Source organism: Drosophila subobscura, chromosome O, assembly GCF_008121235.1.
Source record: "Drosophila subobscura isolate 14011-0131.10 chromosome O, UCBerk_Dsub_1.0, whole genome shotgun sequence".
In the NCBI taxonomy this organism is placed as follows: Eukaryota; Metazoa; Arthropoda; class Insecta; order Diptera; family Drosophilidae; genus Drosophila; species Drosophila subobscura.
The window spans coordinates 26,524,483-26,539,684 of record NC_048533.1 but is presented as its reverse complement, the minus strand read 5'-3'; the positions used below and the strand labels follow the sequence as shown (position 1 = coordinate 26,539,684).

Here is a 15,202-nt window from a genome sequence, read left to right as displayed (position 1 = left end):
CACACCAGAGGGACAAACTTCTTGTTTGGGGTTTTGTTTCACAATAATAAAGTGCGGCTGCAGCTTTAATAACTTCTGCCGTCAACAAGAGGTTCAACAAAAACTACCAAGTCCCTGATAGAGACAAAAACCCCAGAAACAGAGAGACAGAGAGAGAGAGAGATATATGAGAAAAGCAGGAAAAGCCAGAGCAAACAGCCAGACTCGGTAGAGTGGCAGTGGCAGTAAAAGTTCAACCAGAGAATGGAGCTGCATTCTAATATGATGGGACCGCAACTAGAAAAGTTACCAACCTCCAGAGGGTGGTATGACTTGGGTGAGGTTGAGGGGCGATAGAGGGCCTCCCACAATGCCAGGAGACGAATTACATTTGTCGCACAATGTTTGCACATATTTAAGCAACTTAAGAATTAGCGAACTTTGCTGGAAAATGCAGCGGAAAAATGCTGGCAGTTGCACTGTCCCCAGCCCCAGCTCCCGCCAGGCCCTTCGCTGCTTTCTCACTTCCTCTGTCAGACTGTAATTCTTTTGGGGCAACATCAATCCGGCGAAACTCTTGAGCAACCCAATTTGAGTTGCCCGCGCTTTGCAATGCAAAATGGCGGCGCTACGAAAGTTTTTGCTGCATAATCGCAGGCGCAGCAGTTTGGGGGCAAGCAAAACAAAACTCTAGAAGAACGGGGAGCGAGAGGCAGTGTGAAGGAGGGCAGGAGACCAAAAGGAACAGAAGAGCAAACAAACTTTGCTGGCACTGCGCATAATGAAGCGACAGGGCAGAAGCGGCACCGGCAGCGGCAACGCCAGCGCAACAGACAAATTCATCTCCGAATGTGGACAAAAAGGCAACAGTCAAGGGAGCGGGATCCATGCCAGCCAACCCAGAAATAAAGACAGGGATGGAGTCCCGGAGTCCCGGAGTCGGAAAAAAGTTTCCATAGCCAAATGCGAAAAGAATAAGACGGGACGAGCGTCACAGTTTACTTGGCATTTACATTTCCGTTGCCGCCTAAAAGTTGTTTTCCATTTGCGCCTACTCTTATTTTTTTCTGATGATTACTTCGGCTTCATTTTTCATTAGGAAAAAAATATCCGTATCAGGTCACCCGTAGTCCCAGGACGAACTGCAGCCAGTCGTAACGCGACTCGTTTGATTTATGCCTATTTCATGAGCTCTTCGACATTTGAAGGCTATGGATACGTGTCCTTGAGCATTGTTTTTTCTGGTATACAAATAGCCATTAATGGGAGTATAAGACTGAGCATATCCTAGATGGCAAAATAGTCCCAAGTTGGTAACAGTTTTTTGATGCCAGAGCATCAACACTTCGATTCTCTTTTTTGGCGAATTATTTTTCGTTCTTTGGAAGTCATTTTCTCATTCGTCTGAGACCATTTTCATTCTCCTTTTGAATGTTTACTTATGAGTTTTGTGTGTCGGATTTTTTTTCTTTACCGATTTGCGACCAAATTCGTTCGCTGCTGGTCTGATTTCCTCCTTGGCAAATGTTTGCATAGAATTTGTGAACTCGGTTCGATTTTTGCCAAATATCTATATGCATAGGCCGCCCTGACCTGTGACCTCAGCTGCGGCATGTGGCAATAGCAGCTGTCAACGCCCACGCTCCTGTCGTCCTTGACGCTTCCACACTCGCCCACATATTAACCTTTATTCCCCGTTTATTTATAGGTGGTAAGGAACAAATTCCAGAAAAGGGCAACTAGTTCAATGGAACAACATCTGACGCTGAGTGGAGTTCTGACCGGAATAAATGACAGCATAATGCTGATGGTAATGGGAGTGCTACATAATGGGCTCCCATTTCCATTTCCATTTGCATTGGCAGTCTACTAACCAGGAAACAATGGGCACAATCAATAAATTGTATCTCCCTTTTGGTCACAGAAATCATTTGCTGATGACGAAATCGAGGTTACAGCCGCCTGCAAAAAATAGCACAAAAATGGAAAAAATAGATAAAGAAACAATGTCACTTGATTGAGAATTATTCTTGGAACTGCCACGGACACGGACATGGCGATAGACAAATGTTTCATTTGTGCTTTGACCTGAGGAGAAATAGAAATGACAAACTCGACCTTATTAGGGGGAAATGTCGAACAAATTGAAAAGGAAACTTGATTTGGGTAGAAGCACTCCGAAAGTAGATACTCACATAAGATAACCATAAATAAGAAAACTTTACCTGTGGTACTACTTATTGTTAGTACTTGAACTTTATTAAAACCCATTTGTTTCTTTCTCTCTATTTTCAGGTTGCACAAGTGGAACAAAGCCGATTTTAATGAGCTCGTGGCAGAGGCAACACATGAGCCCAGCACTTGTCCCTGCCAACTATAAATGGCAACAGGCTGGAGGTTTATGCGAAAAGTTGTGCAAAGTAATAAGCAAACAAAACACAAGCCAAGCTAAATCCAAGCAACAATAAAGAAGAACCATCAAAAGACCAAAACAAACTAACCGCAGAGAAACGCTTAAATCAGCAAAAGAAAACACTGCCAGGCAGTTGGAAAAGTTTTCCCGCCACACGGAGTTCCATCTGCTGAATTCCATCCAGTCCTCATCATCGGCTGGCTTGGTGATTGTTTCGCAAAAGGATTACCCGACTCGTACATATTATGCTGTAAACATGAAATACCCAAACGATACACGAATCATTGTGCTCATTTGCTGTTTGCTGCAAGGTGAGTGCAAAAGCATCCCATGCTCGTACAACAAGTAGGAATGAATGGGGATCCGAGCAGAACGATTTCCAGTTCAGTGGCTGCCACAGTGCCATGCGCGCGTGTCGACACCTTGCCAGTCAATAAAAAGCAAATTGTAACTGCTCGACAAAGTCACTTGTGGCGTTTTAACACCCAAACGCACATATGTATGTACATGTGTATGTATAGATGTATGAATGAAGCCTTCTGTGCGTGTCGGAAACCTTCACCAAAAAAAAAAAAAAGAAAAGAGAATGCCCCAGACTAATCCCCTTCAGATGAACACTCAACCGTTCAACCACCCATCCTGCCCGTCTGCTCGTTTCACTTATATCAGTTATTTTTTCGTGTGTGCCGCATGCGGAGCGCATACAAATGAGTGGGGCATAGCCAGAGGTTGCCATGACGCCCCTTGGGGTTGGTCATTTTCGCCTTTCTTTAAATAAAACATGATACTTTTTTTTATAGAATTTCCCTGAGCTGAGCTTTATGTGCCGCATTCGGCATACATACAATCCACCTTTTTGCTCACCCACTGAGATATCTGTCAATTTGTTTGTGTGTGCCAAAGTTGGCTCCATTTCGATTTGCTTACGCATTTGTCAAGTGCAGGCAAAGGAACGTGACCTGACAGACACAGTTCCACTGCAGTAAAGCTGCCACTTCCACACATCCATCTATGCAGCCACCATATCCTCCTATCCATCCATTCAGCAACCTCTCCAAGGAAATCACTCACTCGTATTAAATGCCATTGACGCAAGAGCAATGCAAGGGAGGGGGTATGGCGCAGGCAGGCATAGCCGTGGGATGGCTGCATAAATTCCATTTCATTTTGCAAATATGTAATCGCACCCAAAGTGCAGTAGCAGTGGCAGTGGCTGCAGCACACAAGACACAATGCCACATCGATTTCCGAAGCGCAAACCAACCACCCACCCATCCACCATGCACCTCCCACGTTGGTGAAACAATAAAAGAAAACTTTGGCTGCATTGGTAAATTGTTTGTTGAACGTGCCGCACTCCACTCCAGTCCCTTCGCCATCGACTTTCACTTCCCTGAAACTTGCGCGCGTACTTGTGTGTTTTCATTCAACTTTAAGTGGCTGCAAATGAATCGTCCGTCCAAATATTATCCATACGCCGTGAGAGTGCGGCGACAGTTTACATGCTGCTTGGCTTCCTCTTTGTCTGTGGCACTGCTATTGTTATCCCTATTTTCAATTACACGCCACTCCTGCTTTCTCTCTTGCTCTGCATTCTGCCTTTTTCTGTCCGCGTATGCGTGTCCCTGCTGACACATCACCTGCGGTTATTTTGATTTTAATTTGCTCGTTTCTCGCTCGTCAGTTGCTTGTCGCTCTTGGTGTAGCCGTTGCCGTTTCTCTTGTTTCTATTTTATTCATAAATGTTTTGTTCGCTATCTCAGAACACCAACACACTTGGAACTCTAAGCCCAGATATGTACACAGACACTCATACACATGCCTGTCAGGGTCTCTTAGCGTTGCGCTGTCGTTTTGCCTCTGTGTGAGGATTTGTGCCAGATTTGTGTCAACTTGAATACATCACGAGCGCTTGAACAGATTTGCCTGTTGTTGCATGTGTGTATGTTGCTGCAGATACTGTTGTTTTTGTTGTTGATGTTGCAGCTTCTGTTGTTGCGTTGTGGTGGCTGCAAACAAAAAATGCACACGCAATCGCGCAGTGGCAACGGGGCGTACGACTCTTTCGCCTTCGCCTTCTCTCTCTGGCTCTGTGTTGCCTTTGAAAACTGTTGCATAGTTTTTTTGCTCTGCAGCCGCTGCCGCGGCCGCTGCCACAGCCTCTGTTGTTGAAGCATTGTTCTTGTTGTTGCCGCGGCAGCCTTGTGCTGCCCATGCCCCTGATGCCGCGCGCCTGTTGCAAGGATACCCTTTGTTGTTGCTCAGTTGCTGCACAAACTAAGCTAAAACTATCCCAAAGGCTTTTTCATTACAATTTCGCTTAGTTTTTTTTTCCTAAACCCCTTCCGGTGTATTTCTCTCTGGGATTGTTCTGCTTTCACTTCCACTGCTGAATTTTTTAATATAATTGTTTTGCTTACTTATTTGGGGCAAGGCCAAATGGCCTGCCATTATGAAGTTTGGCAGACTCCCAGGAGGAGTTGAGCCACGAAGAGTGTTTTTTAAACGCAATTAATAGGCCAGCGCTAAACGGAATTTAAACTGTCAATGAAACAATAAATACTCATCAAGGATACGGACACGGACCACAGCAAGGAGCAAAAAAAGGTGCGACTATAGCCAAATGTCAGAGTTTTAATGAAGTCTAGACGATGCAAATGAGGCAACAACAAAAAACAAAAACAAGAACAGAAAAGTAGACCTTAATGAGCTGCCGCTCCGAGTGGCTGGCATTTCACTATCCAGGCACCGTCGTCCTTGTTGTGTCTTTTACTTTTTTGACACTTTTCGGCAACTTTGCCCTGGCATCCTATCTTGCAGTGGCTGGTGTCTGGGGGGACACAGGTTTTTGGGCAACACTTGAACGTCGAATGATTTGCCAGATAGCAAAGTTTGCCAGCCTCTTTCCACGCCCTCAAGTGGCTCCACATAATTGCTGCGAAGGCGCAAACTCATTAGTGGTGTAAAGTTAAGCGCCATTCAACCGATCCCACTGTGCCCACTGTGCCTGTGCCCGCTCAGATTTCCCATCATTGATAGCAACTAAGCTGCCCCAACCGATTTTTGTTGCTTGCTTTATCTTCTAATGGCGGCCTTCATTATGCGCTATTTGGCAGCGTACTGTGGGTCAGTTGCCTCCCATCTCCCCCATCCCCATCGGGCACTGCTTCACCCATGTCCCTCCCCCTGTTGCGAGCGCCGCCTTTGTTTGTCTTTCTACTTTCCCATCCTTCGCTTCGTTTCCTTTCGTTCCCTGCCGTTCGGTTCCGTTTCGTTACGTTTCATTCTGTTTGCCAATTTTATCGAATTATGCTAAACAGCCCTCCCCCTCTATATTGGTGGTTGGTGGGTCCGACAGAGTCCCGAACGGTGGCCGAGGACTTATTTAACCTAAAGGTAAGCTGCCAGGCAACCTCTGGTCGAGTGGGTAGCTGTATTGGGAAAAGATGGAGCGACGGCCTGGCCTGTTCAAATATGCGTTAATGAGCGAAATTATCATGCATACTAAATGATATTCTAAGGCCTGCCCGCGCCTCAGCTCCGGCTTATGCATATTCAATTTACATCAAGTACCCCGCGTTGCTTTGCGGATACTTTACATAATAATTTAAACATGCAACTTTATTTTAGTTGAAGGCACTGGCGGGAGTGGAAAGGAGTCAGGAGAAAAGCAGACAGGGAGATAGCTCGAACTTTTCTTCTCTATCATTTGTTTCCGCTGCCTGGAGGGCACAGTGGGTAAAGGCAGTTTTTTACCGGAATAATTTAATAGGAGCTTTTAACTTTTCACTTCCTACAAAACTCCTAAGTGAAAGGGGAATTTGGAAGAATATTCTATACATTTACTGTCGAGTAAGTCCTCAAATTTGCTGTGACTTTTAGGGTAATTAGTCAGTCATCTCGTTCCCAAATTATTCACTTCTGCATATCCATCTGAGTGAATACCATCTAAGGCTTCTTTTAATAAACCTGCATTTGTGTAAGGCATAAAGCATTGACATATCCTTTCAAATGGGATTCCATTTGTGACCCCATTCCCCTGTAATTTAATTTCGAATTTGAATGTATGCCTTCGTCTGCCAGTTACCATCAATGCAATGAATGGCTGGCAGAGGGGAGAGGGAGTAAAGCTAAAATTCTTTGATAATATTCCCCCCACATACACCGAAAGGCAGTTTTAATCAGCTCTCATGCAACATTCACCCATTGTGTGTGTGTGTATGCCACGAGCTGCTTGCTGCCTGCCGACTGCCACCAGGCCGAGCCCTGGCACTGCTTTGTTTCGCTTTGTCTTCCTGGGCTGCTGCCAGCCTCCATTTGGCTCCTGCTGCTCTGATGGGACTTTGCTGTTTTTTAATTAACATTAAGATACTTTGTTCTGTAGCCAAAATGACATGTGTTTGCTGCAGCTTCTGTTGTCTCTTCTCCAGCTTTGTCTTGCCGCGTATCAAGGCGATCGCATTTGCAGACTGAGACAGAGCTCGACTTTGTTGTGCCAGTCAGGCAGTCGCAAGGCAGGAAAGCTGCTTAATTTCATTAAGAATCCCATTTGGAGCCTTCGGCTGACTGACATCACCGCTGATGGCAGACAGGGCACGCCCACGCACCTGGACGACGCACCTTGACTCGTTCATCAAAGTCGCGCTGTGGCTGTCATAAAAATTGGCCAATTAAATAACGCGTGTCGCCATTAAGACCCACGCAGAGCTCCAAATTTCTTTGCTAATTAATGGGCAAATGTAATTACTTCAAATGAATGTGTAGAACTTTGAGAGGAGATGAAATCCGACTGCAAACGCTGGCTTTCAGGAATGCATTTAAATGTTTCTTAATCACAAAATTGATTGCAGATTGCCGAAAGTTAGATAAATCAAAATTGTTCATGGGACTCTACTCACAGTTCCAATACCACATGAAATATCTCCACACACAGAACCACAATCATTCTGCCAATCCATTCGAAATTTCAATCCATTTCTATTGGCTCCGGGGAGTTCGGAAAAGTTGTGCAGCTGCAATGGAAAAGTTTTGTTCGCAAAGACCCAGCTCAGGGGCTGTCAATCTGTTTAATCCAATTCAATTGCTGATGTCTTTAAGCGGCTTCTGAAGTAACTTCTCCCAGCTACAGTTTCAGCTACAGCTGCCAATGGCCAATTAGCTGACAGCTCTGCTCCTAATGGTCAGCCATTTCTGTCCAGATATTCAAATATTTATGACGACTGGCAGGCCGGAGCAGGCTAGGAGCTAGAATTCTAATTTAACGCTGAGTGAACAGCTCCGCGTTTACTCAAAATAGACCACTAAACGACGTATTTGTTCAGTGGCATGGCAAGTGACAGCAGGGGATGCGAAAAACAGCCAATATCCTGTGGGCGGTGGTGGGTGGCCGATGTCCTTACCCGGAATGGCAGCTCATAATTTGTGGCCTCGCCGCTGCTCTGTTGCGCTGTAATTTTACAAAGGATTAAGCCCGATTACGCACTCATTTATTAATATTTACGAGCCGCTCGACACAGGATAACAGATAGCCATGTCGCGTGGTGTCATGTCGTGGCGCCCCCTTCACCACGCTCCTACTCATAAATAAGCAATTGACGATCTAGCCGTTGGTCTTTTTTAATTAAAACAATAATTGTGTGTCCTGGCCAAGGATAGAGACAGAACACTATATATTGTGGCCTTTTCTAGAGGACAAATCAATTATGCAAATATCTCCTTCAGCAGGCAGGCGGAAAATCTGCGCCATCAACGAAAAAAGACTCAACTCGACACGACACGAAAAACGTTGGAAATATTTTAATTTTCCTCTGCTCCTCTGTTATGACGAGCGTAATCCCCCTGGCGGCTGGCACTCGCTTGCTTGCCTCCGATGCGCCCTTTTCTTATGCAAATATGTCCCCATGTCCTTGTGCGCCTTGTGAGCTTATTGATTTTCGGGGCACTGATTTCAATATTCACCTTATTTATCCTTGTGCTTATCCTTGCCGTCCCCAGGTCTGGCCGTGGGCCTGCGCATGATCAAGGTCTCCATTCCCGCCTACAAGCTGCGGGGCGAGTCCGCCTTCCTCGAGTGCCAGTACGAGCTGAACCGCACCCACCACCTAAGCCTCGGCGGCCATGGACTGCAGACGCACTCGGATCACAACTACGGCCGCAACCACGAACACGACCGCCCGTCTCACCCGGGAGACTTCCACTATCCGGATGGGGAGTCGGTGGACGATGAACGGCCTCCGCATCGTGGTCGGGTGCACCAGGGTCAGCGTCAGCATGGACAGCGCCAGCGGCAAAGGGACCGAGAGCCGATCGCCATGGGGCAGTACCGAAACCCACCGCCCCTGACGCCACCAGAAAAGTCTCCCTATGGCCACAGCGTCTATCGCGGCAGTGCTGCCTCCGGGTACCTGGGCGCTCATGTGGGTGCCAGCACCCACAGCGGTGGCAGCATCAGTTCCAACGGCGGCTCCATGGGCTACATGCCTGAATTCGACCGAGCGGATAGCTTCGGGGACAGCGCCGAGGAGGAGGATGAGGATGAGGAGGAGCAGGCCGAGGAGGGCGAGGCCCTGTACGCCATCAAGTGGTACAAGGACAACGAGGAATTCTATCGCTATGTGCCCAAGGCACGACCCCCCAAAACCAGCTACCGCGTGGATGGAGTCCGTGTCATTGTGAGTATCACACCCAAAGATTATGTTTGTCCTGGCTGATTGTGCCCATTACAGGAGGAGCTCTCCGATGCCAGTCGCGTGCTGCTGCGAGGCCTCACCCTCAACTCCACCGGCCTCTACCGCTGCGAGGTGTCCGCGGAGGCGCCCAACTTCTCCTCGGTGCAGGGCGAGGGCCGCATGGATATTGTCTGTAAGTAGTCGAAATTTTCAATCAATTCCGAAGCACGTTCTGCATTATTTTGTTGCACTGCGAGGCAAAACAACAACCGAGCAAATGTTTGTTCCGAAAAATTTACTTTAAATTACAAAGGAAAAGGGCAAATAACTAGAGTTTACGCTCAATTGGGTGCGAGCAGATACTCGCAGGATGTATGCAGATTTAAAATCTATGTCCTCAGGGAATTGTCAGAGTTTGTTTGCTCATTTATCTGGCTGCATGCAGATGCGTGTCGAATATTATTCAAAGCTATCGAACGCACTCCGAACATATCACAACCCGCTTTCAGTGCAGCAAACAAACCCTTACCATAATGGAATTCATAAATAAATATGCGCATTTTTTCATTTATGCACAAACCATAAGTTGCCATCGTTTAGAAATCAGTTGAAATTAATTAAAACCATATTTAAAAATCACTTTGGTATTATTTTCATAGTTTTATTTGAAGCACTCACCCAAACTGTTTTCATTTCGGGTAAAACTCTGACCTTCAGTCGAATTATTCCGCCACCCATTTAATATTATTGTTTTTGCGGATAAGCTTTGGCGATTTTAATTTGAATATTTAAACTGTGGTCCGTTTCGCATAGTAAAATCCCACACAAAACTCCCACGGACCCACTTCCACTACCAACTTGCATGAATCCTAGAATCGGATCGAGTACATTTTTGCAGCTTCGTACTCATACTGGCCATGGCTTTGGTCTCCTAATGCGACTGGGGAGCGTTGTTTGTTTGGGTGTTTTTAGGGAATGCTTTTAAAAAGCCATTCATAAGCTTTAGTTGCGCAACAGCATATTTCTGTAATCCAAGCCCGGTCCCGCTCTCTCTCGCTCTCTCTCTCTCTCTTAGTCCTCGGGTTTTTAACGGTTTACACTGGCGCTAAACTTTTGCTGCTCCAACGCTGCTTACCCTCCTCTTGTTGCAGTATTTTTTTCCGTTTTTGTATTTACTTTAAACCAAATGGCCAGCAGCAAAAAGAGAATATATAAAAATGGTGAAAGCCTCGGCCTCGGGCTGCTGGAATATCAACATGGCAGTGGTTGGGGCCAAGCGATTTATAAGTTAAAATGCCATTTTAATGGGTATTTCCGCAGCATGGCCGCTTGCTCGCACAACATATTTTGTGTAGTACCCCGCGTTTGGAGAAGGAGGACGAGGACCTTCCTCCCCATTGCTTTATCTGTGTGTTTTCTGTTCTATTTGAGCAGCGAAAAAATATTTATTTGTATATCCCATTGGAATCGGCGGTACAGTGCCCGAGCCCTCCCCATACAGCACCGCTGAATGTGTGCACGGCAAATATTTGTAGGGCAAAGCAAACCAAAAAAAATTGTTAATAAATTACTCGACCAAAAGGGCCGGCCAAAGCGAAAGCCGCAGCAAATATTTATTGAAGATTATTTGTGGGGACTTGGAAAAGGGAGCACAGTCCAGTATGGCAGAGCATAATAAGTGAATATTGCAATATTTTATGTGAATCAGTGCTTGATCAGATTTCCATTCATAGATTTCGTTTGGTATGTCTTTGAAGAAGAAACTAAGAAATAAAATATCATTTTACATTTTGCAATCGCCAATTCGAACATATTTTTGAGGCAAAGCTCGCCAGTTGCCAATATTTATGAATTTACCAATGAATTTTATGAATTTTAAAACATTTAAAGAGATGGTGTCATGTGCATATTTCTGTTTATGATAATCAACAATCAAACATTTATATATTCAATACCGTTTTGTTCCTTTCAGTTCTGCCCCGCGATGGTCCGCACATCAGGGGCCAGCAGTATCAGTATCAAATTGGCGAATATCTATATTTAAATTGCACGTCGGGGAAATCGCATCCGGCCTCGCATCTGCAGTGGTTTGTCAATGAGCAGCCGGTGAGTTTGTTAACACCAAATTTATTCCACCTGCCACCCATTTTGCCCATTTCCCACTCCACTTGCACATCCAACAAATAAAACACAACAAAACTTACCCTTTTTTATTCGGCCGTCCACCTAAACGCTCTTTCACCTCCTCCCCACTCGCTAATCAAGACCCTTCGGCAGTGGGGAATGGGAATCGGTGAAAAAGAAATGTCGGAATTATGCATACAGTAAATATTTGAGCCTCTAACAACGCGGCAGACAACGACCCCCGGGGACCGAGCGGATCCGGGCTGGACTCCATCCAAAGTTTTCGGGGAAAGGCTCAGCTGCCGTGCAGGTTTTTGAAATTATTTCATGAACAAAAATCATGTTCCCTCGTATATATGTAGGTATAGTATATTCGGGGTTCTCCATCGCCATCGTACTCGTCGAGCCCTCGCTTTGGCTTTGGCATGTTTTATGGCCGAATGTTGGTGGGCTTAGGTGTGGAAGGTGTGGGTGCAGTGCGGGATGGCTGGGCCATCCATCTGGCCGAAAGCTCGTTACATGTCTGCCATGGTCGTAGCCGGAACAGAGTATATATACTGGTGGAGGGAATGGAAGGGACAGAGAGGGTAGCGCACTGCATTTTATCGCCGACGTTGACTACATGGCACTCAAATTGTGTGAATCGAGGCGTTAAGGTACGAGTTAGTTCATTGTACCATGCTACCTCTCTCACTCTCTCTCTATCTCTCTCTCTTTCTGTTGGTTACATCCCCTGAATGAACCTACCCCACAGCAGCTCTCGTGCTCCTTTGTACAAATACGAGAAAAATCAATAAGTGCGATTAGGCACGTTTCCCGGTTTATTTGCGTTTCAACAATGGCAGCTCGCCGACGATCCGCTTCGCACCCGCCCACCACATCACCCTTCTCAGCCGTCAAATAAATAAAATGGAGAATGAAGAACAATGAAATTGTTGAACGTTTATTTAATAACATTTGTCATGCAGTCCGGCAACCTCCCTCCAAATGGCAGCCTCAATTGTCCAACATGTCGTCTGGCTGTTCCCTTGGCAGGCATCTCTGCAACTTACAATAAAAATGTCCATCAGAATGAGCAAAATATTCCTGCAATTCACCCGAAAACTTATAATGCCTTGGCAATGGTATTGGCCAGGCCACAAACTGCGTAGAATTACATTTTGTTGTAGGATGCTTGGAATGTGAAAGGCATTTTGAGGGCCCTCATTTTGTAGAATGTTTCTTTTTATTCCTGACTGCCACGACAGCTGCTGGCGGCATTTGCAGCCTGTTTGTTGTGTCAGCAGAGACCGGGTCGAGGCCTCTACATTTTTAATTTATGCTTTTAAAATTTCCATTTTAAATTCAAACATTTGTATCCGGTTCCTGCAATGGGGTCCCGTAAAGAAAGGCCAACCAATCGCCTAACAAATGGCAACAATCTCGCTGGCAAAGTGTTGCTCCCCGCCCACCGTTCAATTGGCATTCGAATTCCTAGTCCGATTACAATCCCAGAGCCCACAGTCCCAGAACCCAATTTCCCGAGAAAATCGAAAAAGGGAAGGAAAACGAAAAGTTCAAGTTATTTATTTGAGCATTTCACATTTTTTATCAGGTCTGCACATTTCTCTTATTTATGGCAAATGATTTTATTTCTTTACGGGCAAAGCTTAAGTGTGGACCTCCAACCCCAACTTTGAGGGGGAATGGCTCCACTTCCGACCCTCGGGAAGGCAGTGCACTCTGCTGACATCAGCAAACACTGAAAGGGAGGAATTATCAAGTTCTTGTAATTGTAACCTTCAGCTCAGACTCCCCTTCTCAGGATCCCCAGCTCCAAGATGGGAATACAAAAGCGTCCCCTTAAGCATTTGCCAGACATGGGCCAGACACGCCCCTACTCGTTGCTGTTGCTCCTTTGCCGTATGTGTCAACCCCTGCAACCGAACCCCTTGATGGAAGGAAACTCCTTTCAGTCTGGTCTGCATTTGCTTGAGCTGCGGATGCAGAACATTTAATTTCGCCTCAGACCATCTCTCCATTTAAAACTCTCTTATTCCGTGCCATTGCAGATCCTGGACGAGCATTACCTGTACAAATACAACGATATCGTGCACAAACACGGGCTAATCACCTCGACGCTGGGCCTGCAGCTGCCGCTGGAGTCGCGCCACTTCCACGACGGCGACATGCGCGTCAAGTGCCTGGCCAGCATATCCCCGGTTCTGTGGAAGGGCGGCAAGGAGAGTGTACTCCAGCGGCGGCCGGGCATCATTGACAATCGGGAGGCCATGCTCTTGGGTGAGTGAACTTTGAACACGACAACTGTCAGCACTCGACTAATTCAATTCAATTCAATTCCTTTCTATCTCTGTGTGGGTGTGCATCTGTATGCGTGTGTGTGTGTGTGTGGCTGTGTAGTGAGAAGTGCAGCTGGCCATTCGCAGAACAGTCTACTGCGGTCCCTAACCATCACCATTATTCTGGCACGCGCGTGTCAGTGGCTCCTCGGCTCGGAACTTACCTAAGCGACCAGAGGAGGCACAGCCCCTGCCCAACCCGACTCGTTTCAATTAACATGAATTCATTTTCAATTCAATTCAATTGCAATTGCAGAGCATAAATGGTGATTTTGTATACTTTAAGTGTAATATCCTTAGTTGTTAAGAGCAAAACCGCAACAGATCAGATCAGATCGGAAAGACAGGGGGCACGGAGCACTGGATCACAGGATGACAGGATCACTGGATCACCAATCAAAAGGCGACAAATTGGGTAAATGTGTTATAGCATGTAAAAATCATTAAAACAGAAACCAGTTACATACTCGTAGTATTAAAGACAGGAGAGTTCATGCATCCACTCGTACATATGTACATAAAAATTGATGTACTTATGTACATACATAGATGTAAAGCCACCACATTGGAGCACTGCCCAATGCAAAGGCCAGAAACAGAGGCAAGAAAACGGCAGAGCGGAATTCAATTAGCAAAATTGTTGAGCAACTAAATTCCCATCCGGAATATCACTCCACCATCCCCATCCCATCTTCCCCATCCCGCCCGGCCCAGGGCTCGTTGTGCGTAATTTCTGTGTAAATAATTCAATGGGAGGACTAAAGTCCAAGGCAAACTCCAAGCTCTTGTCTAATAATGTCTCATTGGCATCAGTTTCGAATGGGAGCTGGAACTTTGCCATAACAGATGCTAAAACTAGATAATTCCTAAAACGAAAAGTGAAACAAAAGCTTGAAAGTGCAACGACATTTTTTGTTTTTCAGCCTTTCAGTCTATTCATTCTGTTATTCTGGCCATTGAAGGGAATATTATAGTTTGCATTCAGTTTTGTAATTGCTCTAACAGAATAAAACAGAAGAGAACAGTAGACAACTGTGAAAATGCATGAGTTGAATTTGCTTTCAAGAATTGTCAGAAACTAATGTGCACATTTCCATTGTCAGAACCTTTGAAGTGCAGCTCCGTGAATAAATATGAACACACTGTATAAAAGAGAAATTTGATATAGTCGTATATACTCGTACATAAATACATTTATGCATAAGATCCTCTGTTTAACTAGAACTATAAGCTCTCTGTTTAAGTTGTAGTGGCTCTATCGAGTCGAACTATCGATTGAGGAGAATTCCATTGACTTGTACGTAGTATTACCAAAAAGAAGAATACTTTGAAAGGCTCCCCCCCCCAGATATAACTACTATATATAAAGAGAATATGTAAATGTATACAATAAATGAAGAATGACGAGACCCATAACCCGAGACCCGAGACGCCCTTCTCCCCAGAGTGTTTAAACAAATATAAATGTGAAAGCAAACATTGAGTTGTCTTTTTTTTCGTGTGTTGATTTTTACATTACAGATACGGGTGCGGATACGTATGCGGAAATGCTATCTGCAGGCAGAGACACGCACGCGGGCCATACAACAGACATTAACACCTGTAAAACCCAAGGCGGCAACTCATCCTGTCCTCCTGCACACTCACACTCACTCTCTTTGGCCAAAAGGTGTTAAAAT

The 15,202-nt window shown here is 45.5% G+C and overlaps 1 protein-coding gene across 1 annotated transcript; it reads left to right on the top strand.

Moving 5' to 3' along the window:
- The first annotated feature begins 2,278 nt into the window (after positions 1 to 2,278).
- Positions 2,279 to 15,000, top strand: LOC117899067. Its single transcript, XM_034808834.1, has 6 exons — positions 2,279 to 2,703; positions 8,387 to 9,063; positions 9,118 to 9,253; positions 11,033 to 11,166; positions 13,236 to 13,464; positions 13,585 to 15,000. The coding sequence occupies exons 1-6, from the start codon at positions 2,649 to 2,651 to the stop codon at positions 13,689 to 13,691; spliced, it is 1,338 nt and encodes a 445-aa protein (XP_034664725.1). The 5' UTR covers positions 2,279 to 2,648; the 3' UTR covers positions 13,692 to 15,000.
- The last annotated feature ends 202 nt before the right edge of the window (positions 15,001 to 15,202 follow it).

Bases quoted from the DNA above. Each gene is read 5' to 3' on its own strand.
- LOC117899067 (XM_034808834.1), top strand. From the start codon at position 2,649: ATGAAATACCCAAACGATACACGAATCATTGTGCTCATTTGCTGTTTG. The intron at 9,064-9,117 runs GTGAGTATCACA...TGCCCATTACAG, and splicing joins TGGATGGAGTCCGTGTCATT to GAGGAGCTCTCCGATGCCAG. The intron at 13,465-13,584 runs GTGAGTGAACTT...GTGGCTGTGTAG, and splicing joins TCGGGAGGCCATGCTCTTGG to TGAGAAGTGCAGCTGGCCAT.